Source organism: Heliangelus exortis, chromosome 13 (genome assembly GCF_036169615.1).
Source record: "Heliangelus exortis chromosome 13, bHelExo1.hap1, whole genome shotgun sequence".
Classification (NCBI taxonomy): domain Eukaryota; kingdom Metazoa; phylum Chordata; class Aves; order Apodiformes; family Trochilidae; genus Heliangelus; species Heliangelus exortis.
Genome location: NC_092434.1, coordinates 18,880,675 through 18,904,888, shown reverse-complemented (window position 1 = coordinate 18,904,888; position 24,214 = coordinate 18,880,675). Strand labels below are relative to the sequence as shown.

The 24,214-nt window shown below is 49.3% G+C and overlaps 1 protein-coding gene across 1 annotated transcript in view; it reads left to right on the top strand.

The window, feature by feature from the left end:
- The window catches only part of CNGB1 (cyclic nucleotide gated channel subunit beta 1), a 30,369-nt gene extending 14,017 nt beyond the window's left edge, over positions 1-16,352 (top strand). Inside the window, 18 exon segments of the mRNA XM_071757145.1 lie at positions 4-63; positions 2,135-2,331; positions 4,232-4,389; positions 4,547-4,726; positions 5,331-5,539; positions 6,347-6,397; positions 6,507-6,593; positions 6,937-7,001; positions 8,860-8,982; positions 10,243-10,384; positions 10,613-10,772; positions 10,976-11,073; positions 11,157-11,240; positions 11,632-11,750; positions 12,321-12,467; positions 12,839-13,060; positions 15,058-15,133; positions 15,135-16,352. Of these exon segments, the coding sequence (XP_071613246.1) occupies positions 4-63; positions 2,135-2,331; positions 4,232-4,389; positions 4,547-4,726; positions 5,331-5,539; positions 6,347-6,397; positions 6,507-6,593; positions 6,937-7,001; positions 8,860-8,982; positions 10,243-10,384; positions 10,613-10,772; positions 10,976-11,073; positions 11,157-11,240; positions 11,632-11,750; positions 12,321-12,467; positions 12,839-13,060; positions 15,058-15,133; positions 15,135-15,263 (2,307 nt within the window). The 3' untranslated portion in view covers positions 15,264-16,352.
- The last annotated feature ends 7,862 nt before the right edge of the window (positions 16,353-24,214 follow it).

Sequence of the window (24,214 nt, the reverse complement as noted above, 5' to 3'; positions counted from 1 at the left end):
AAGGTGGAAGAGGAAACATCTGAAGTCGCTGAAACCTATGCTGAAGGTAGAACATACAGCCATGTAATGTGACAATGGGGTGAACCAAGCAGGGGATGCAATGGTCCAGGAGCAGAAACACAACATCTGCAGCCTGGGATGACTGTAGCAGTTAGAGCTGTTTCCAATGTTTCCATAGGAAGCTGGCTTACAGCATCCTGTGGGAACAGGACAAAAAATGTCAGCAGCTGGAGCCCACACTGGAGGGCTATGCCTTACCTGGTCCTTGGTCTTGTTGATTAAGCAACAAGATGTGAAAGTAACAAGCAACAAATGTGAGAGGTGTCTCCTTCAGCTGAATAACGTAGGGGGGATAAAAAAGATTTTCCTTAACTCTCTGCTCAATTTGGGACGTGACCATTGGTGTAAAGTGCATTTTAAGATAACCTTTCATGAGGTAATGGATTGGTAGGGAAAGGCAGGTGGTCAAGGCAGGTCTTCAGATGACACAACCCCCTTCCCAATATCACAGAGCTGCACAAGAGCTGATTGTCCAGACCTGCTAGATTGTCCAGCACCAGCTGTGAGTGATGGCAGCCACCAGCCCTGTGCATTGCTCTGAGCTGACACAACCATCCCTTCTCAAATCCTTCTGTTTTATTGCAGCTTCAGATGCCTTGTCCTTTGCTTGAAGCAAGTAGGCACCTAGCAGCATGGCCAAGCAAACCCGAGACGTGGAGGCAGAGCGGCTGGTGAAGGAGGAGCTGATGGACGGCGGGGCCACCTCCCCTCCGGCCCATGGCACATCCCAGCACCTCCCCAGGCTCTCCAGCTGCCAAGTCACTGCTGCCTCCTGCATGCCTGTCCCTCTTACCAGCCAGACAAAGCCGGGAGTTTCTAACCCCAGTTTTTGCACAGAGGAGCAATCTCCCCTAGGTATTAGAGAGAGTGGCTGAGATCCTGGGCTTGCACAGCTTGAAGAGGCAAGGGGTTGCTACTGCAGTAGCTGCTTTTTGTTGCGTTTTGGAGGAAAAAAAGCTTCATATTGCACCACAGTGTACCGAAATTCATGTTTCTTTCTGCCTTGTCCCCGTTGCTTTGTGCCTTCCCAGCTATCCACAGGAGGGTGTTTGCAGTAGCTGTAAATGACACACTGTGTGTGTTCACCTGCAGGGACAAAACCTCTCCTGAAGCACTTGTGGCCAAGGGGTTCATTACCCGCCCCACGCAGCTTTCTCCTTGGTATTCCTGCAACCCACTTGTGCTAGGAGGACAGTAAGATGGAGCTTTGCTGTTCATGGTTTTCTGCCTTTTAACCCAGAAGTAAAAACTATGGTTCAGTGGCTTTGCTTTGTTATTAACCAGCGAGCCAAATCCTGCTGCTTTTCCTTACACACAATTGTGAATTTATCCTTGTAACCCAAACTGGCCTTTTCTCAGTGATTTGATCAATCCACCAGTCCCATATCAGTGTAGAGTAGGAGGGGATGTGTGGGGTCTTTTGGATGAATGACAACCTCCCTTAGAAGAAATATTGCAAGAACTCATCATGTTTTGTTAATACAGCTATGGAAAGGATGATGCTTCCCCACGCCCTGGGCTGTGGGGTCCAGCCAAGAGAAGCCCAAGGGTTGTTTCTCCCTTGGGCAATTGGCACCCCTTTAACTGACATTCCATCTTATCCTTATCCAACCTTCCTGCTTATGGCTGGAAGCAGTTATTATCTCTGCAGAAGAGAGAGGCCCTAAGTCTTTTTTAAAATAATGCCTTGTTCTACATGAAAAGCAAACATCGGTGTCACTTGGAACCTGCACAATCCATATGTTTATGTTCAGAAGACCCAGGAGGTTTTCTACGCTACGAGAGGCAGGCTTGAGGCTGGAAATCCCAAGTCCCTGCAGCTTGTAATCCTCATCATCTGCTGAACCACAGGGACCCAATGCTCACGGGGAGTCCTTGCAAGCTGGGGTAACAGAAGGGAAGCAGGTGGCACTTCTGAGAGTGTTAAGAATTGGGTAAAAAAAAAAAAAGAAAAAGAGAGAGAGAAAGCAGTGCTTCAAATGGTTGGGAGAAAAAGGTGAGAAAGGAATGGAGAGAAAAGGTAAACCCTTGAGCATGGTGGCTGGGAGCAGCTCTGCTGGGGTGATGGGGTCTGGGGTCCACCCACCTTGCCGCTCTCTCACCTGCAGTTGTTTTCCTTCCCCACTGGCCAGGTCATTGCCTCACCAAGGATGTCAAGGCTAAGGAGAGCAGTGGTGATGCTGTGGAGACCGACAGTGCCCACTTACCTGTGCCCAGCGCTGGTGCTCCCTCCAGACAGGTGGTGCCTGGCTCAGTGCCAGCATCCCCCAGGTACAGCTCTGCCCAGGAAGAGCCCCAGCTCCCAGGGGGCTCACCCCGTGGCAGTCCCAGTACAGGGAAATTTACACATCCGGATGGAGCCACCCGTTCCTGGTGGGTTTGAACAGTGAGCCGGGGTGATGCCATCAATGTCACCCCCAGGACAAGGAGTGCCCTTGGTTTGGCATTGCCAGGACAGCACTTGCAGTGTTCCTCTGGAGCCTGGAGCTGCTCTCAGCTGTTGCCCTTTGCTCTTGGCTTTGCAGGTACCAGCAGCCACTGGAGTGTCCATGCTAGGTACATGTTAGGTATCCACTGCTGCGCAATTCACTCTTTGACTCAGGGGTTGAAGGTGCAATGGAATCAGCTCAGGGCCAGGCCATGTCCCCAGGACCTGCCTTTATTTTCCACATTTCACTTTCTTGTGCTACCTTCCTGGCACTGCATTTTCCTATCCTGTCCTTCAAAGTGCAGATCTATGACAATGCAGCCCTAGAAATGAGCAGAGAGTAGTGCCCACCCTTTTTGCATCTTTCCAGGTAGCCAAAATTGGTAACAAAATGGGTCCAGAGAGGCCCAGGAAGGAGCAGGGCCTTGGCAGCAAAGGAGCAGGATGGTTTGCTCCTGTTGACTTCAGGCTATGCTAAAAATTAGGATAAAACTGACTCTGGTAGGAGGAAGGAAAGTTGAAACATATGAGACTTGGGAGGAAGAAGAGGAGGAAAATATGCTGGCTGAGGGTTAGTGACAAGCTGAGCCTTGGCTGCTATGTTCATGCCAGGAAGAAACTGTTGGCCCCAGTGGATGGTCTGGAGGAGGGAGCAGGCAGCCAGGACCCACCCCGAGAGCTGCAGTGCTGGGATGGAGAGCAGAGGAAAAAGTGTGTGGTGGGAGTCAAGGGCTCCAGATCTGTCAAGCTCCTAGGGCTTCAGAGCCCATGGTTCATGTGGAAAAAGCAACAATCCTGGAAATGCTGGGTTCCAAACGGGAGAGGGAGCCATAGGGTCCCCATCTAGCTGGGTCTATCTCTGTGTACCAAGTAATGAAACCTCTCACCAAAAGAATTCTCATGATGCCTCCTGGAGCAGAAGCTGCTCTCTTGTTTTTTTGTGTATCCAGGCAGAAACAGTCTCCTTAAGACTGGGTTTAAGCACAGAGAAGAGGTACCTTTGATCTACCTAAACTGTAGCACCTTCTCTTTACTGATTATGAAGAAGTTACCTTTTTCCCCATGAAAAGAGCAAACAAACACACCAGGGCCTGGCTTCCCTGCAGCCCTGGAGTGTAGCCTTGGAAAGCAAAGTCTTGGGGAGAGTCTGCACCTCCACATATTGCAGGATTTTGCCTTCTCCCTGGACAGAAATCAGTGCATCAATTATCACAATGAACAAGCCAGGAGCTACAGTAAATGAGCTTGGTTTTGTCCTCCCTCGAAGTACTGCTTCTCAGTCACACTAGGTAAAGCATCCTGGTCTGAATTCAACCTGGTTCTGATAAAGAGGCTGAAAAGAGACTATATAGTTTTTAAATTCAGGGTCTTGGTGCACATTTTGATCTCATAGTTCTTCCAGAATCTTCTCACAAACAAGTGAAATCCAATCTGAGATCTTGGCACTCCCCAGAGCAAGGGTGAGGCTCAGGCTGGTGCTGCTTGATGGGGTTTTACTGAAACCACCTTCATGCGTGGCCTTCTGATTATGGGACAGGGACAATTGGTCACCACCATCTGACCACTGCCAAGTGGATGCTGCCAAATATACCTTGTCCCTGCTCAAATCTTAGACCCCTGGTTACACAATAGCCAAAAAATTCAGGTAAATACTAACTCAGGATCCTGTAGGTTTAAAAATGGGTCACGGACCTGCCCTTGGGCTTTCCTACCCACATGAGCTTCCTGGTGGTCTCCTTGCAGCCTGTCAGAGCGCATTGGGTCAGCCACGAGCCTGAGCAGCAACATCATAAACACCCGGCTGCAGGAGCTGGTGAAGCTCTTCAGAGAGAGGACTGAGAAGGTGAAGGAGAAGCTGACTGACCCTGATGTCACCTCGGACGATGAGAGCCCCGCAGCCTGTGAGTCTGAATGTGGCTGGGAGTGTGTAACTGATGGGTCCCCAGACATAATGTGGTTTTCAGGAGAAGGCTGCTTTATGAACAACGTAAAGACCTTCAAGTAAATTGCCGTAAGATTATTTTCTGCCCTTTAAAATATCTGTGTGGCCTCTCCCAGCCCCTGCCAAGCCCGTGCCGGCAGCAGCACCAGCGACACCCCTGGGAGGGGAGCTGGAGGGCCACAAGCTGTCAGAGGATGAGCACTGCTGTGAGATGCTGTGCTGCACGTTCAAGAGCCAGTCCTGGCTGGACCGGCTGAAGAACTACGAGTTCCCCAGCAGCATTGACCCCCTCACCAGTGAGTGATGGAGCACGGCAGCACCTGGGCTGGGGGCAATGGGTGGGGGAAGGAGTAAAGAGGGGAGCAGACAAGGAGGTGTATAGATAAGAGAAGGGAGGACAACTAAACAAGGACCTATATAGCTTATGAAAAAAGTAGTTTTGAATTCCCCTGGAAGGCATAGGCTTTCCTAAATATGTCCCGTGGGTGACAGGAGCACAAGCAGACAGGGAGGGGTCAGTCATCTTCTGCTTTGCAGGCTTTTTAGTGGGCAAGCACTGTTTTTGCAGTGTGGTCACCCCAAATTACAATAAAAATCACAAAAGAAAAATCCTCTGTGTAGTGGACACCCTACAGGAACCCAGCTCCTCCCTTTGCTATCCAAAGGGCCCTAGGACTGGCAACAAGCACCTGGCTTGATGCAGTCTCATGGAGGAAAAAACAAAGCAAGAAAGTTGCTATTGTGGGAACAAAGCCAAAGCAATTGCCATTAACTGCTGTCACTGAAAGACCTGCTGTGGGTGTCCTCAGACTGTGGGCAGGGCAGGGAATTTCAGCCCCTCTGTGATTCACACAGATGAGGAATGTGTGTCCAGCTAATGGTGTGGTTCCCTGTGCCCAGACCTGATGTACGTGCTGTGGCTCTTCTTCGTTGTCCTGGCCTGGAACTGGAACTGCTGGTTGATTCCTGTTCGCTGGGCTTTCCCCTACCAGACACCAACAAACATCTACTTCTGGCTGCTCATGGACTACATCTGCGACCTCATCTACCTGCTGGACATCCTCATCTTTCAGACCCGGCTGCAGTTTGTCCAGGGGGGAGACATAATAGTGAGTATCATTTCCCTGTATCCCTCCCCTGGGGATTGCTGTCACTCAGCTCTGCATGGAGCCCTCCAAGCTCTCCCACCAGGTCTGGGCCCATCAGGGCTGAGTCTGCTCTTGGAGAACTGCAGGCATCTCTCCTGGCAGTCATTCTGTCTGTCAGACATTCACTGTTCCCCTCAACACCAGCCCATCCAGGAAGTGTGTGGTCCATGATGGTTCCTAGGGCTAGGGAGGGATGCTGGGAGGGTTCTGCTCCACAGGAGTTCCTGCCAGCAGTGTCATGCAGTGCACACCAGCCAGCCCCAGAGCAGCCATGGGCTGCTAACCACAAGCAGGTGATATAATGCACTCTGAGTTTAGTTTTTGGGAGTATAACTAAGCAGAATGCATTAGTGATATGATGAAAGCAATTGCCATCAGTACGCATAGATCATGCACCACAGATAATGAAAGGCCTTGATTATGTTTCCATATCCAATTAAATAAGCTGTGAAAAATGAAACCCTGAGGGTACAGCCTTCCCATGGTCCATGTAAATGTTCCCACTGGGAGGTTTCTCCTCTAATCTCTGATTTTTGTGGTGCTGGCATTGCAATGTGCTTTCTCTGGGATGCAACCCCAAATGCTGTGTGTTGAGATAGAATGGGAAGATGGCAAATGGCCAGGCCTGCTGCTGCTCCTGCTCTGCTCCCTTCCTTGGGCACAAGCAGAGCATCTTCCTTGTTATGGTGCAGAGGAGGACAGCCACAACTTCCCTCTCTGTGAGCAATGACCAATCTTCCTCTCTCTCTCTCTCCAATTTCCAACCAGTCTGATAAAAAGGCCATGAAAGAGCACTACCTGCGGTCACAGCGCTTTAAGGTTTGGCATAATTTTGTTTATTAATCTGGATGTTGAACCTGAAGTGGGCCCTGCAGCTCTACCTCAGCACACCCCAATCCTCACAAAGGTCTCTTTGTGCCGGTTGCAGATGGATGTGCTCTGCCTACTGCCCCTGGATTTCTTCTACTTCAAAGTGGGTGTCAACCCCCTCCTGCGCTTTCCTCGCTGTCTGAAGGTGAGTTGGAGCTGATACAGTCAGGCAGAACACCAGTTGCAGCAGAGGTGAAAGGAGCCCTGCACTGGTTTATGTGAGTGATGGCTTGCTAGGCTCATCCAGCATGCCAAGAGGATTGTAAAACGTGAGGCAAGTCTTGTCCCAAGGGCTCTGTGTGTCAGACACTGCGTTTCAACCGTAAACCACACTCATACCTGAATAGAGGAGTACATAGAGATGGAGCCAAACCTGGGGGTGGCTGCAGGAAGGAGACAGAGGGCAAGGGTGTTGTGTTTTGGGGGATATTACCCTCTGGAGGAGGGCCAGGGGAAGCTGGAGCATGTTGCTTTCCTTCTCCTCACAGTACATGGCCTTCTTCGAGTTCAACAGCCGCCTGGAGGCCATCCTGAGCAGGGCCTACGTCTACAGGTAAGGGAGGAGGGGAGGGCAAGTTGCTTGCTCCTGTGGTTCACTTGGTGTCCCCCCATTCCAGGGGTCTGATCCATTTTCCCCAAAGCAGCTGACATGGGTGTTGGCTGATGCAGGCAGGACCTGGAGGTCCTGGAGCTGGCTTGGGTTGGATCATCTCTCCTCAGCCCCATGGGGACATGGATGCTGGTGGTGAAGAGGAGCCACCAGCAGATGAGCTGCTTTTTCTGCCACTTGTGAAGCTGTGGGAGGGAAAAGCAGGGCCATGCATTGAGTGCTTTGTGGCTCCTGCCTGGTCAGCACTCAGCTCACTGCTTCACAGAATCATCACAGAATGGTTTGGGTTGGAAGGGACACTAAAGACGATCAAGTCCCAACCACCTGCATGGGCAGGGACACCTCCCACCAGCCCAGGTTGCTTCAAGCCCCATCCAACCTGGTCTTGGACACTGCCAGGGATGGGGCAACTACAACTTCCTTGGACAACCTGTGCCAGGGGCTCAGCACCCTCAAGTTAAAGAATTTCTTCCTAATGTCCGACCTCAATCTCCCCTCTTCAAGTTTTAACCCATTTCCCTTGTCCTCTCCCTACCCCCCCGTGTCCAAAGCCCTCCCCCAGCTTTCTTGTAGCCCCTTCAGATATTGGAAGGTTGCTCTGAGCTCACCTGGGAGCCTCCTCTTCTCCAGGCTGAACAACCCCAATCCCTCAGCCTGGCTTCCCAGGGAGCTGCTCAGCCCTCTGAGCATTTCAGTGGCTCTGCTCTGGACACCTTCCAGGAGCTCTGTGTCCTTCTGCTCTTGGGGACTCCAGAAATGGACCCAGCACTGCAGGGGGGGTCTGAGCAGAGCAGAGCAGAGCAGAGCAGAGCAGAGCAGAGGGGGAGAATCCCCTCCCCTGACCACTCTCAGTGCTCCTGGTGATGCCCCCAGGACATGGTTGGTTTCTGGGCTGAGCACACACTGACAGCTCATGCTGAGCTTCTGCTCCACCACCCCCCCCAAGCCCTTCTCCTCAGGGCTGCCCTCAATCCTTTCTCCTCCTAAGATGGATCTGGGCATGGGATTGCCTCATCCCAGCTGCAGAACCTTGCACTTGGCCTTGCTGAATTTCATGCAGTTTGCACAAGTCCATTTCTCCAGCCTGCCCAGCTCCCTCTGGATCCTCCAGCCTGGTGACTCCACCACACACTTTGGTGTCATTATATTGTTCATTTGGTTCATTATATTGATACAGGGCAATATCAGACCCTAGCCATAATTTTCCCCTTATCTGTTGGCTGTGGCATCTTAATGTTCTCCTTTTGAAGATATTCACATTCTTTTGGTGCCTAGTTGGCCTTGGCAGTGCCTTGTTTTAAGAACAAGACTTACATTCCTAATTATCTTCAAGACAGAAGTTAGTGGAGGGTGCATTCGATTCCACTGTCCATGTCCCTGACAAAGCTGTTAAACAGCCCTTGAGGTCACCACTCCTCACACATCTCCATTTGGACACTGAGCCACTGATCACAACTCTTTGGGTGTGACCAGACAGCCAGTTCCTTTCCCAACAAGTAGTCCATCCATTGAGTCCATATTGTTCCAGTTTGGAGATCAGAATGTGGTGTGGAACACTGTGGAATGCTTTGCATAGGTCCAGGTAGATGACGACTGTTGCTTTGCCTTTTTCCACCAAGGCTGTGACCCCATCATAAAAAAGGCAACCAAATCAGTCAGGCAGAACATGCCCATAGTGAAGCCCTGTTGGCTGTCACCAATCACCCCCTTGTTATCTGCTTGCCTTAGCAGAGCCTTCAGGAGAATCTGCTCCATGATCACCTCCCCTCCTGATTTCTTTTCTTTTTTTTTTTTTTTCCAGAGTGATTCGGACCACTGCCTACTTGTTGTACAGCTTGCATGTGAACTCCTGCCTCTATTACTGGGCATCAGCTTATGAAGGACTGGGGTCTACTGCCTGGGTCTATGATGGGGAAGGAAACAGGTACAAGCCAGAGCTTTGGTCCTCATATAGCTTGCCTTTCTGATGAGTTCAAGCAAGAAGAGAGGTGGGGATGCATCTGGGTGTAGTAAAACCTCTGAAGCAAAGACTTGGGAGTGCCAGGAGGTGATAAGGAGCCAGGGAGAATGATGGGGACAGGAGGGATGGGATGTGCAGACAAGACACAAGACAAGGAGGTCACAGCTGGGCTGCAAGGGAGGACTGTGGTTGACTGAAGAGGCTGAAAACTTGGGAGCTTGCAAACATGTTGGGAAACAAGGAAACACTCCCAAGCTGAGTGAAATAGGGGGGTTACCCCTGTTTCTGTCCATGTTGATCTGCTGCTTGAAGCTGTGCTTGCAGATGGGCTCTGCCTTGAACCTAAGAACATTGCAAAATGCAGCATCACAAAATGAGGTTTTATGTGCTGGGCATCAGGTCCTTGGAGCAGCCCAGCAACCCTCATTCCCAGAGACAGCAGCCACCCCTCCAGGATCAATGCTCATTCTTAAATGTTCATTGTGCTGTGGGTGATGGGTGCCACAGGGAGAGCACCTGGCTTGCAAGCTTGTAAACTGCCTTGGTAATGTGGGCAAAATAAAATACTGAGCAACTTAGCTCCATGCAGTAAATTAGTTTCCTACATAAGGACTAGGCAGGGGCATTAGAGCTTTATCATGAGGTGTGGGTGTAGGTAGAGGCAAATGACTGTCACCCAGGCAGCCTTAGTCTGGAGTTTTGTCTTCCCTCTGAGCACTCAGCTCCCCACATTAGTGTTGCTGCTCTGTAGTTACTTTGTGTGATGTACACATGTCTGTCTGTCTCTATATCCCAGTGGAAATACTAGATCCAAGGTAGTGCCCAAGACCAATGACTCAAGTATTCCTTTGACATATCCTGAGTCGAGTGTATCTCTTTTTTCCCCTGACTATTTCTAAAAGTTTAAATGTTGCTGAAAATATGAGGCTGGTTTATAGTAGTGGGGCTGAAAGGAAGCAGAAAATTGGAGGAGCCAGAGCAGCTGAGCATCCCCTGCAGAGGTTCCTGTCGGGTCCCTACATCCCCCTGTTCCTGTAGCATCTCCAGTAGAACCTGCAGGTGTGGTGGGGAGTCTGCAGCCCCTTTATTCCCCCTTCATCACCCATAATTACTCTCAGCAGGCTCTGGCTTGCCATGGCCAGAGGATATGAGCCCAATACCAAAGGGCAAAATAGGCCTTCAGGCCAGAAACACCCTCAAAGTTGCCTCATCTTTTCCTTCCAGCTACATTCGCTGCTACTACTGGGCAGTCAAGACCCTCATCACCATTGGGGGCCTGCCAGACCCCAAGACCCTGTTTGAGATCGTCTTCCAGCTGCTGAACTACTTCACGGGTGTCTTTGCTTTCTCTGTCATGATAGGGCAGGTGAGTGGGGGTCACAGGGAGCTCCCAGCCTCAGGCAGGTAAGGTTGCAGAGGGGCTGGTCCACAGGTTTGTATCTCCAGGTCTGTTTCCTCATGCAAGGACCTGCTTGGCCTTGAAAGACAAAAAGGAATTGGCAGATGCTGTTAGGACTCAGAATGTGTGCTCTAGAATGCTTAATGTGCATGATGGATAATTAAAATACCTCTTCCACCTCTTCCTTCCATTCAGATGAGAGATGTGGTTGGTGCCGCTACAGCAGGGCAAACCTACTACCGGAGCTGCATGGACAGTACCATTAAATACATGAACTTCTACAAAATCCCCAAAACTGTTCAGAACCGGGTGAAAATGTGGTATGAGTACACATGGCATTCTCAAGGCATGCTAGGTGAGATCCTAACACTCCAAGAGTCAGTGCTTGAACTGTCTGTGTTGTACTGCAGCTGCCTTGCAGACATGAAGCATTATTGTCACTGAGCACTACAGATTTGGGAGGGGTGCCCAGGGTGCCTCATTACTGCTTTTCCCCCCCACCATGCTGAGGATGTGCTCCTGCATCAAATGCTGAAAGTTTTCTGCTTTCTCTCACAGATGAGTCAGAGCTGCTGGTGCAGCTGCCAGACAAGATGAGGCTGGACATTGCCATTGAAGTGAACTACAACATCGTGAGCAAAGTGGCCCTCTTCCAGGTACCCTGTGTGTCATGGGCCTGGACCGTGAGGCCCAGCGTGTGACATGGACTCACAGCACTCTTGCCTCTGTTTTGGCTCAGGGCTGTGACAGGCAGATGATCTTTGACATGCTGAAGCGTCTGAAATCCGTGGTCTACCTGCCAAATGACTACGTGTGTAAGAAGGTAAGGAGATGCTTGGGTTCCTTCTGGTACCCAGTGTCACAGTTGGGCTGTGCAGAGAGCCAGGCCTGGCCTGTCACCTGGGCATCCAGATGCTCTATAGGGACTAAAATCAGCTCAAAAACATTCTTGGTGTCAGCTGGTCCTGTTCAGAGACTGACCTCTCCTGCTGCAGCCATCAACCTCAGGAGGAACAGGAAGAGCCTGGAGAGCTGGAGAAGACTTTGGGATTCCTAGATGAGGGTGCTGGGGAATGAGCACCACCAGGACAAAGCTTTGGGGGAGGCTGAGGAGGGTGGTGTGGTCAGGGAGGGTCCCAGCAGAAGGCAGGTTAGGGCATCCCTAAGGTCACCCTGTTTCTGGGCACTGCCAGTAGCCCCCATCTCCACTGCAGGGAGAAATTGGCCGTGAGATGTACATCATCCAGGCAGGACAAGTGCAGGTGCTCGGGGGACCCGATGGCAAAACCGTGCTGGTGACTCTGAAACCTGGATCCGTGTTTGGAGAAATAAGGTGAGGAACAGAGGAAACAGAGCTGAGGGCTCTGGGCAAGGAGGGCAGGAGACCAGCACCCTGAGTCAGCCTTGTGACCGGGGGGCAAAACCTGGCAGTGTCTGCTACACAGATTACAGCTGGGTTTTTTCGTGGATCTTTTCAGCTTTTTTTGTCACCGTGGTTCTTGCTGCCTGGGGAGCTGATGACTGTAAGCAGCAGAAACGAATACGAAAGCGTCTGTCACTGCAACAGCCCCCCAGGCTTTAACCTGCCCGTTTCAGGGGCATGGGGAATTCTGTACTGATTTGTGACCTGGTGAAAATTTGCCTTCCAGTGTTCAGCAGACACTAGGGGGTGCCAAATGCAATATTTAAACCTTCAAACAGACTAATAATTATTTCGGTAGCATTCTGTGCCGACCTTTCCCAGCCTTCTTTAGAAGTTCAGCTTGGAAAATTTCATAAGGGGTGAAAATTAAACTTTGAGTCCTCTGGAAGCCAACGTGATGTAAAAGGGGAGATTTTAAGTGACAAATGTTGTGCAGAGTGTGTTAACCGTGGTGCTCACGTCTGGCTCTGTGTCTCTCAGCTTGCTGGCAGCAGGAGGAGGAAATCGCCGAACAGCCAACGTCGTTGCCCAGGGCTTTGCCAACCTTTTCATTTTAGATAAGAAGGACCTGAACGAGATTTTGGTGCATTATCCTGAGTCTCAGAAGCTGCTGCGTAAAAAAGCCAAGTGGGTGGCTGGCTGCTGCTTTCCAGCCTGCGGGGTTGAAAAAAAAAATCAGAGGTTTCAAGGTTGCAGAGGAGATTTCTATGTTTGAAGCCTTGGGACAACTCTGTCCAAAGGCACTGAGCATTGGGGACATGTCCCTGGAGGGAAGCTGGGATGGAGCTGCTGTAAAAGTGGGTGCAACTTGGGGTGGACGAAGAATTTAAAAATCTACTGAGATAGTTACTTTAGTTTTTAGCATTACTTGGATTTGCTGTTTTATTCTTCCTAGGGTGTAAAACCCTGTCCTTTTGACATCTGTTTTTTCTGCATTATAAAACCCAACTAATATAACATATCTTGTACTGAAGCCATCTCTCCTTTCTTTGCTGTAGGAAAATGCTGAAAACCACCAATAAACCCAAGGAGGAGAAGGCAGCACCTGGAGATGCGCTGATCATTCCCCTGAAAGCTGACACTCCAAAACTCTTCCAGGCTGCCCTCGCTGCCACAGGGAGGGTGGGGGGCAGAGGTCCCCTGTCCCAGCTCCGCTGGAGGCTGAAGGAGCTGAAGGCCACACAGGCAATGCCTTGAAGGAGTGAGCTCAGGTCATTGGGGTATGGTCTAACATGGTCCAACATCTTCCATATGGCCTTGGCAGAATGTCATTGTTCCACAGCAGTTTGTTTTCACAATCACAGAATTGTTCTGGGTGGAAAAGGCCTTCAAGATCATAGAGTCCAATCATTAATCCAATTCTACTGAGTCTGGTGCTAAACCATGTCCCTCAGCACCACATCTACCCATCTTTTAAACACCTCTAGGCATGGGGACTCTACCAGTGTCCTGGGCAGCCTGTGCCAGGGCCTGAAACTCCTTTCCAGGAAGAAATTGTTCATAATATCCAACATAAACCTCCCCTGAGCAACTTGGAGCTATTTCCTCTTGTCCTGTCACTTGTTCCTTGGGAGAAGAGACCAATCCCTCCTCAGTCCAACCTCCTTTCAGGTAGCTGTAGAGAGTGAGAAGGTCTCCCCTTCACCCCCAATTCCCTCTGCCACTCTTTGGAAGACTTGTGCTCCAGACCCTTCCCCAGGTTTGTTACCCTTCTCTGGACTCTCTCCAGCTCCTTAATGTCTTTCTAATTGTGAGGGACCAGAAAATTGACCCCAGGATTCCAGGTGTGGCCTCCGCAGGGCCAACTTCTATAACACATTGACTTTGCACAGCTGTGCTAATCCTGACTCTGGTTTCTACCATAGCCACGGACAAACATCTCTTCCATGATGCAGACACAGAGTCACTGGGGAATAACCAATGTGCTGGCAGGTCAGAGGCTGATGCTGGCATCCAGCATCCACAGCCCAGACAGTATCTGCAAAGCTTTACTGGAGGGGTTGGCTGAGGCCACCAGCAGCAGGCATGACATCCTGCCAGCTTGATGGGAGCTGCAGGGAAATCACCCTTGTTTTTTGTTATGGAAAAAGAATCACAGACTGGTTTGGCTTGGAAGGAACCTTAAAGCTCATTTGCCTCCCACTAGACCAGGTTGCTCCAAGCCCCATCCAACCTGGGCTCAAACAATTTGAGGCTTGGGGCAGCCACAGCTTCTCTGGGTAGCCTGGGCCAATGTCTCCACCCTCAAAGGGAAGAATTTCTTCCTAATGTCTAATCTAAACCTCCCTTCTTTCAGTTTGAAAGTATTCCTCCCTTGTCCTATCACACCATGCCCTTTTAAACATCCCTCCCCATCTTTCCTGTATCCCCTTCATGTATGAGGGTGCTGTGAGTTCTCCCCAAAGCCTTCTCTTCTCCATGCAGAACAACCTTCACTCTCTTGGCCTGTCTCCAGAGCACAGCTGCTCCTAGGAAGAAAATGGTGCTGCTTTTCTTTTTTTTTTTACTTCCAAGTGTCTCTGCTGAAGTTGTAAAAAATGGAATTTCTCCATGCAGACCTTGTTGATACTGTTCCCAGTGTGCAGTGTTGCTGGCCATACCCTCTGGGTATGTTAAGGGAGGGAAAAGAGCAGCTGATAGGGAGCCGAGTGGCCTTGAGCCTGGGTAAATACCCAGGGAGAGGCAGAGCAGAGCTGCAGCTCTGCAGCCATTCACAAAGCACAACAAAGCTCCACAGTGTGTGGTGCCTGAAGCTAATAAATAACCAGTGAAAGGGGGCAGTGAGAGCAGCAAGGCCTGGATGGTGCATTGGGAGCTCACCCCACTCACGGGTGGGCAGGATGCCATTAGAAGGACATCCCTCTCTATGGCACATCCATGGGTGACATTTCTGAGGCTCCTCTCTAAGGAAGGCTTTAGGACAGGACAGTCCAAGGCTGCTCCGCCACACCACCAGTTCTGCCAAGTTTTTGCCAAGCTCAACCCCTCCAGATGCTTCAGGAACAAAACAGAAGGCAGTGCAGGAGGTGCTGAATGCTGCAGTAATCCCAAGGCACCTTGCTTGAGCTGCCCAGCTGCCCTCCTTACCAGGGTGTCTTTGCACCATGCCAGCCTGGTGAAACTCCACCAAACACGTGCCTGGGAGTAGAGGGCAAGGTTCTGCTAAGGTGCTAAGGTTATATTTTCTTTTTTTTTTTTTTTTTTGGCAGGGTTCCAGCTTCAATCCAATTCCACCACAATCACCAGTGCACCCACGACTGCCCATCACCTCCCACAAAGCACACACCCCCCCTAGGAGAAGAAATGTTCTCAAAATCTTCAGATAGTTTAATCACCATTCGTGTGATTCCTACAGCACGAGAGGATGAGGAAATCCTTGCTGCTGAGATTTCAGAGAAAGAAGAAGAAAAAGAACAGAAATGAAAAAAAAAAAAAAAAAAGCAGGTCCTGGGGCAGGAGTAGGAAATGCCTAGGGTAGATTTTGTCATTAGTGATTTCCACACAGCATCCGTAGGGCTTTGCTATGTGCTGTGGGTAGGATCTGCCTTTCTTTTCTGCCTAGACTTTTATCCACTGCTGATAAAACTTTCTGCCATATGACCCAGAACCACACAAGGTTTCCATGCTCTGGGGATCTGGTTTGTATTGAGCATCTTTATGAATATTCCCAGTAAGTCTCAATCCAGTGCTCTTGCTTTGAAAGACAGCTGTACAGAGATGGAGCCCTGAAGGAGTTCCTTTTGATGGGTCTGGATGGTTACCGCATGTTCAGATAAAGTGTGAAGAGCCATTCACCTCTGGCAGCTTGGCCAGAAACAACCAGAGGGAAAAAAAAAAAAAAAAAGAAGTATTTCTGTTAGACTGAAGGTTGCTGGCAGCTGAAGAGTGATTCATGCAAAAAGGATGCAGGCTGTGCTTACTTGTCTCACTGTCTTGGGAAGGCCAAGGTCCCTGGTGGTGTGCATGGACTGCAAGATGTCCCTTGGGGATGTCAGGACCACCTTGCATTTCCTGCTAGGAATAGGTGTTCCTGCCAGCTGGCCATCCCTGGTATCCCCATCATTTGGGGCTGCTATGGAGAGATTTGTTGAGCATCTTCCAGGGATGGAGAATCACAGTTCTGGGTGAGATGTTCCTGTCTTGCCCTTTTTTAAACAAATTGGATGAACTCAAATATACCACAGGAGAGTCTGAAGCCACCACAGCCCTTAACATTGCAGGGAAGAACCTGGACCCCCATAAACCTCCCTGCATATTTCTTGTATTCAGCCATATGCAAGTGTTGTCTGCTGGGTAGAAGGTTTCTGCAGGGCATGGAAGGTTTTGGGTTTTTTTTTCACCGTATAAATATTTATCTAATCAAACTAGAAAATGTGCAAAAGTCAAACTGGGGTTCTAACTTACTGTTACAATGTGATACGGTTTAGAAAAAAGCATTTCAAGAAATAGTGGACTGTAATGGCTTTCAGAATTTCCTATATTTGCAATAAACACCTCATAGATCACTGTTCATTTGCTGTGGGTTTATTTTAAAATTCCAATTGTTGCCCATTTTTTTTTTACCGCTGCTGCACCAATGGAGCTGTTAAAATCCCCCATGTGAGGTTCACAGATTTTCCAATAAGCTTTTTAGAGGCCCAGAGGTCACCTAATACCAGTAGCAGAATTGTTGTAAATTTTTAATCACTAGAAGGAGGGGAAAAAGCTTTATTTAAAGGGCAAATACTTAGTGAAGATCTTTGCTTTCGACAGGCAGTGGATCCCTAACTGGTCCACTGGTTAGGTTACCTAACTGGTAACCTATTTCTGGAACCACTGGCAGGTTTGAAGTTCTTCTCACTGATCTGTTTACAGCTTTAGTTCTGCAGAGAGATTATTCTCCAGGTCACAATTCAGGTCAAGGTAGGACTGTGCCTACCACTGGGGCTGGGGGGGAGTGGGGCTCCCACCTATGTGAAATAATAGGCAAGTTCTGGAGGTATCTGGGTATCTCATTTTGTGCCTCTTTTTTGGGGGGGTTGCCACAAATGGACTTTCTGCTGAATTTTGGAATTCATAGACTGGTTTGGTTATGTTTGCACTGGGGGCCTTGACCTCAGGTCCTGTTAAACCTCTTGCAGCCTGCACTTAGCACTTGTCCTTCTCCAGCACTTGTGATGTTCCTGATGGATTTGGTGACACTCTACATTCCTTCACTGCATTGCTTATTAGTTGTCACTCATTACACTTTGATGTCCTTAAGTGTCAGACCAATCCAATAAGAACCCTCTAATAGCATTAATTCAGTACTGGGGGGATCTCCCCAGGCAGCTGCTTATTGCCAGCCCAGGTAATTCTGCATTGCAGTCCTCGGGGTTGGTATTTCTGATTAACAGATTTCCCAGAGGTCTAGAGCCATCACAGTAAACAGGTTTGCTCACAACAGTGTTTTAGTTGTTTCTGCTTTTGAGTGAAGTAAGTGGAATAGAAAACAACTGAAGGAAGCAGCAGAGCTTGCTTGTTGGTGGGGCTGTATGACTGTGTTAGACATTTTTACCTCACTATCACAAGCAACATCTTTACAAGAGGCTTTTTATACACTATTTTAATATTCTGTATACTTATATATATATATATATATATATACACTTCCTAATTGAGATATATATCTGGCCTGTGCTCTTACATCTTTCACCAAAGTGATACTGATTTAATGTTCTCTATGAAATTAGAAAGGACAAATGTCTTCAATTAAAAAAATCAACTGACAAGAGGAATAAAATAGCCCACACAGACACCTGGCTGTCAGGGAAGTTGTTTACCTCTGTTTGGGAAAGGGTGACACAGAGGTACACAAGCTGACAGGTGTCCCCCTCAGCAGTTATTAACAGCACTGCTTTAGCTTGGGATGAATGAAAATTTTCTTTATCTCATTCTTTCTTCATTTACCCATTCTTATTTTAGGATGAAACTTTCCAACTTTGATTCATGGCCTCAGGCACTCTGAGCCAGTTGGGTCTGAGTCATCTGAAGAAGCAAAGCCTAGAAACCTACATTATTTCATGCATTTTCTTTCTGCTTTTATAAGTCACTTGATGCATGAGAGGAGCTGGAAGTCAAGCAGTTAAAAGAATAAAAACTGATTTCTTCAACGAGAAGGAATCACTAGAAGGAATTTGGGGGAAAACTATAAACAATTGCAGAAGTTAGGTAAGAGAGGTTGTGGGGACACTGCAGGGTGGGCAGGGGATATGCCCACCAGCTCTGGGCTGTGACGTCCAAGGAATGACATGGCCCAGTGTGCTGTGCACCTTTTGCAGATGCTCATGCTGCACTTTTAATCTCCCTTTTTTAAAAGAGATCTTTTCGAGATCCTTTTTGCATCCTGGAACCACCTGGCCTGTGGGTCCCCGCATGGATGGTCTTAATTCACCCCAGGGTGACCATCATGTGGGCCACGCTTCTCTGTCTTAGCAGTAACTGGAGGAATGAAGATCAGCCAGACAAGTTACTCATTTGAGATCAGAGGCTCTTTTGTGCAGCAGAAATACCAATACCACATGAAAATCTCCCTGCTGCCATGGTTACTCACCACTGCCACAGCTGCTGGCATTGACACAGCTCCTGTGGTCCCTGCCCAGGGGAAACTCCAGCCAGGGAAATGGTGCTTGACCCCCCCAAAAGGAGGGGAGATGCCTGCCAGTGCTGGGAAACACTGCCCAGGGTGAGCTGGCAACCACCAGCCCTGCCATGCTGAGTGCTTGCTGTGTGCAGGGGCTCTGCCCTGGCACTGGGATTTAGAAATCCCTCACTAATAACCTGAAAATTTTTTAAGTGAGGAAATGGTGCTGCAGTCTGGGTGGGCAGAGGTCGGCTCTGCCCTGTTCCCTGTTTTTCCAGCATTTATGAATGACTTGACCTCATGGAGCTCTCACTTTTTATTCCAATGTGCTTCTCATTAAAGTGCTTTCCTGAACACTAATTAGGGTGGTTTTCCATTTGTAAATTAGCCTGATACTATCTGTGTGACTTGGCAGAGGCCCTCCAGAGCAGGTGCTGAGGCCTTGGTATTTGATCACTGTGTATTTTGCAAATCTCCTCAGTTTTACTGTTCTTGGAAGCCTTCTAGAAAGTGCTGACAGCAGGTGGAGGTAAATGGGAGGAAAATGGGGCTTTTCAGGTCAACTGCCCCAAGAAACAGGAGGGGTTTTGGTTCCATGGGGGCTGGCACAGGTCAGTGGAGTGGAACAAGCAGGAATGCATGTTCTATCCCACCCCCTTCTTTCCCATCCTGCAACCTCTCCTGGGGTGCAGTGACAGAGCAGGGGCGCAATGACCTGAGCCCTTTTATCAGTTGATCAGACAAAAAATAAAAATCCAACCAAGACCCTCATTCTGTGCAATTAACCCACTTTTTTGAGTTGCAGCTGATGTGCAGAGCAGCAGACGTGAGCAGCCCCAAACCCATCTAAATTTGGGTGTCTGCAGTGGCAGGAAAGTCCACCCATCTGCAGATGCACTAAATAGGTTTTTGTCAGCAATTTGCCAGGGACCAGTGGTGCTTGGGAGGGGATGGACTTTAATCAGCTCTCATTTTCTTAATGCACTGGCAGACAGGAATGGAGAGGACATTGCTCCCTCCATTGCCAGTCATGGAGGCAGCAAAGCCATCACAGATTTGCGTGGGCTGAGAAATTCATCACTGAAGGGGATGTTGGCTGGGGGAAGCCATTCTCTTCCTTGGCTCCTGGGGGAGGCTGGCAGCGAGTGGAGCATCTCTGGGGGGTTCTGTCACCCTCCTCCACATCAACTGCTGGTGACAGACCAACCTCTCAGAAGCATTTACTGGTCCTTAATAAGGGAAGAGGAGGCCTGCTGGGGGGGAGGGCCATCCAGTGACTCCTGAGGTTGGGACAGACTTGACAAGAAGGCAAAGATTTCCTGGTGCCAGCCTGGCAGCTGAATGACAGCATGCATGGAAGAGTGCAATGAAGCATCCCACCCCCAAGTGGCACTGCCACCATCAGCCATGCCATCACAGCTCTGCCAGCCCAGCACTCAGAGCTCAGCACCTTCCTGGGCCATGAACACCCTGTGGGTGCTGGCAGGACGGTGGGTGCAGGGCTGGAGCATGGGGAACCATCAGAGGAGGGGGATGCAGGATGTCCAGAGCATCCCTGCCCACCACAAGGAGGGTGACTGCTGCCACACCAGGGGAACCACTGCCCACAGACAGTCACTCTGTGGAGGAGACTCACATGTGGAAGAGGAGGAGGCCAAAAAAATGTGCTTGGGACCAGGGTTGGCCTCGTCAGGCCTGCAGGTGAGTGGTGGGTTGGGGGCTGGGGTGAGTGGGGCTGTGGCTGCACCAAAAAACAAAGCTCAACAGGAAAAACAGCAGAATGTCTCCAAATTGGAGTAATTTTCACAAAATGTGCCCAGTTGTTTGCACACAGGCTCTGTAATCGAGGTTAATTAAGCAGCGCTATTTTGTCTGGTGGGCTCAAAATGAAGATAGCCAATATCTCCACTCCCACCAGGCCTAGGATGCTGAGCCCCCTGGCCATGTCTTGATCCCACCTCATATACCATTTCTTGCTCCATCTCATCCTTATTTGTCCACCCAACACCTCTCAGGATTCCTTAAATACAGCAGAAAACTCCAGAAGGTTTGCACAAAAAAAAGCAGCAAGCTGGCATTTACTCCATGCCTGTATAAAGCTTCCTGCCTGCTCTTTCTGCCTGCACTGCCAGGTTTTCCTTACTGTCTCCTTGTTTTTCCAGTTTTGAGGGATTGCTCAAGTGATCTCCCAGCATAGAGGACTCAGGTTCACCCTTCATTCCCCACTCATCTCTAAGGCATATTTATAAAAATGTGGATGTCTTCACACAGCACCAGGCTCAGGCAGCCGAACTGGAGTCTGTGGCTGTTAAATGTTAGTTGAGCACAGATTTAAAAACTTCTTTGCCAGAAGAGCTTTGCCCAGTGCTCTGTCTTGGGAAATCTTAGCAGGAGGCTGGAATTCCACGTTTCTTCTGGTTGTGTCTGCAGCTTCTGCCAGCCTGGCTGGGTGTTAAACCTCCTTTGAGGACAGATCCTTTATTTGCAGTGTTCAGTTCTAAAGGCTACTGAGACAGAAGGGTGTCTGGAAAGCACTCGCATGGCAAGAGGAAATTACTCATCAATTTTGAAGCAGCCTGAGGTTTAGTGGTGGCTGCACATCTGTTTGTGTGTTAAGATTTAAGAGGAAAGAACAGTTTTCCATGCAAAATTTCAACAGGTAAATTCATAGGTCTCTTTGGCAACTCTTCCTGCTGATTGAGCTCAGTTTTCTTCACCATCTCAGTTGCACCGCAGAAGAAAACAAACAAACAAAAATTTTGCTCTTAGTTAAGTCCATGATAATTAACTCACCATGAAATAGGTTTCAGTAAGTTAAACTAGAAAGACTTCAGACTTTTTCCTGCTTAAGTGGAAAGCCATGATGGTGCAAACACAGGGGCATTCATTATATATAAGGAGTGTTAATAATGTATGGGGGGGTAACATTTCCATCCTGTTGGCGAACTCCTAGTGTCAAAGCTGCTGAGCAGTGGGAATAGAGCATCCTGCATCTGCTGGCACTGGGATAACCTGCAACAAGCTGGACAGTGCCCACAGAGCATCTCTAGGGCACTTTCAAATCCACAGGTGCATGGGCTGAGCCAAGGCCCCAGTGGCAGCAGCACCAGCACAACTCCTGCAGGGCTCAGCTCCCAGGAGGATTTTGCAGACAGCTTGATAACTGAGCAGTCAAAACTGCTTAGCAGGAAGGCTATTTAATGCCATCAGAGAATACTCCCCCTCCTTTGCACATCCATGTCTTTGTTGGTTGAAGCTTTCATGTTGAAACCAGGATGCACCTGAGCCCATTTGGGGCATTACCTGCCACCCCAATATTTTCTTTTCCATGGGTACATATACTTCATGACTTCATGACCACAGGGATATTTCCCCCTTTCCTGCAGAAGCTTTTGCTGCTTTGCCTGTGCCCAGGACCAAACTGCCTGGGTATTCATAGTGAGCTCTGCATCCCTTTGGTGACCCAGTAGGGTGCAGCCACTGACATTTCTCCAAAACTCTGTTCCCTAAATTATTCAGAGCGACTGCTTTTGCTTCATTTCTTCTCCAAAGTCAAGCACTCTTTGGAGGGCACTGAAAAGAAATTGTTTTGCTGAGAATATGATGTGTTGTTTAAAAGAGGTCACCCCATCACTTTTGCCTTTGCAGAGAAAAGCCCAGACCTGTCTTTGCACACGCCGGTCTTGGTGTCACCCAGGCAGGGCAAGGGACTTGGTGGCACCAAAAGGCCTTAGCTTCAAGGATAAAATGAGTGGCAGAAGTAGGAAAACTCTGGGGAAAATGAAACAAAACAATTACGCATCTGGAGGTTATATCTTCATACATTTTTTTATTAATAAGAATTGTAGAAAGCACCTGAGGTCCTGAGCATAGTGTCCTCAGGTTGCCCCATGAGCAAGGGGATGCTTGGTGGGCTCCAGGACCTCCTGTTTGCCTTGCAGATATCTTTCCAGAACAGCCTTAATTTTTCATTTGCTGGCTAAAATGGCCTGGATGGGATTCATTTGGTATCAAGCTGCCCCTTGCTGGGTCTGCTCAAACAGGCAGTTTTAGATGGGGCAGTTTTAGCCTTGGCCAGGGCACCTCGTGCTTAGTCTTAGCCATGTTTCTAAGAAGTGCTTTAGAAGCAGGAGCTGTGTCGGTTAATGCCATGAAACATTCATGACTTGGGCGGTGACCTGCAGAGCAGAGCTCACAGATCCTCAGCAGCCGTGGGGTTACAGGATGAGCCTGGCCATGCTGTGCTTGGGGGAGACACAAAGCATTAAAGTCAAACCCAAGTCGTACCTGAAGCCAGATGAAAAATATGACACAGAGAAAAGGTAGGTCAAAGGGAGACAGGGAAGTGGTGGTTTTGGTACCAGGGCTCTGCAATCCAGTCTGAGGTAGGAGATGCAGAGAGGGGTGGCTCTCCTGATGGCTGCTACATCTTGCACCAGGCTCTTCTGACTGCAGAGTTTTTCTCTACCTGACTATAGCAGACTGAAAAATAGATCCCTTTTGTCATCTGTTTGGCCTGGAGAACCAAGGCCCTGGAGGGACCTCAAAGCACCTTCTAGTACCTGGAGAGGCTGCAGGAAGGCTGGGGAGGGACTTTCTACAAGGGCATGGAGTGACAGGACAAGGGGGCAGAGTGTGTTTAAACTGGAAGAGGGATATTAGCTTGGATATTAGGAAGAAACTCTTCCCTGTGAGACATTGGCCCAGGATGCCCAGAGAAGCTGTGACTGCCCCAAGCCTGGAAGTGTTCAAGTCCCGGCTGGATGGGGTTTACAGCAACCTGGTCTGGTGGGAGGTGGCCCTGACCCTGGCAGGGGGGGTTGGAACTGGATGAGCTTTAAGGTTCCTTCCAGCCAAAACCAGTCTAGGATTCCATGACTATGATTTGCTGGGGGGACTGGGAGGACAGAGGCAGAGCCAAGCTGGGCTGTGCAGCAGCTCCCAGCTGGTCTGCTTGCTCTGGGCTGTCTCCATGCTGCCCTGGTAGCTTCAGCCCAGCCTAATCTCCTGTCAGGGTTCATTTGGGGGGGATGATTCCCCCTCCCATTCTCTGGGGCTGCTGCTGAGGCTGGTGGCATCCCAGCCTCTGGGGTTTAGGCAGACATCCTTACAAAACCCGTCCCCAGCTCCTGCTCTCCACCCAGCTCAGCACAACCCTATCTGAGGGGCAGGAGCCTGTGGGTTGAATTAATTCATGTGGTGAACTTTAAAACAAGTATTACATTTCTCAGAAGCTTGCTAAGATCTAATTAAAATGCCTATCTTTGCATGAAATGGCGATGGTGGAACGCAGAGGGGTTGGGTCTGCTTTGGGAAGTGTTTCACATCAGCTTGGCTTCAGCGATGCTGAGAAATCCCCTCAACTCCCCCAAGTGGAGGAAAATTAGAATAATGAGCTGGGTTATAATTAATTGTGCTCTGGGGACATGTTCTCACAATGTCTGGTGAGAATTTTCTACAAGGAGCATCCCAGTATACAAAAGGCTTCAGGTATGCTTCTGCTGGCATTTCTGGACCAGGTTATCTGGCTGCTTGGAGAGAGGGGAGGTAAAATATTGCTGGGGCTGGGGGGAATATTTAGCCATCTGTGTAGGTTAAATATTTGCTTGGGGCAGAATGAATACATAATGCAAAAGGCCCCACTCAGGGATGTATTTTGATTGTAAAAGATGAATTAACCTGCCTGACTTGACAGCAACACTTTTCTTCTATGGCAAAGATTGGGCTGAAAGTAAAGGGTTCAAAGTGGCCTGGGATGGATTGGTTCCCCCAC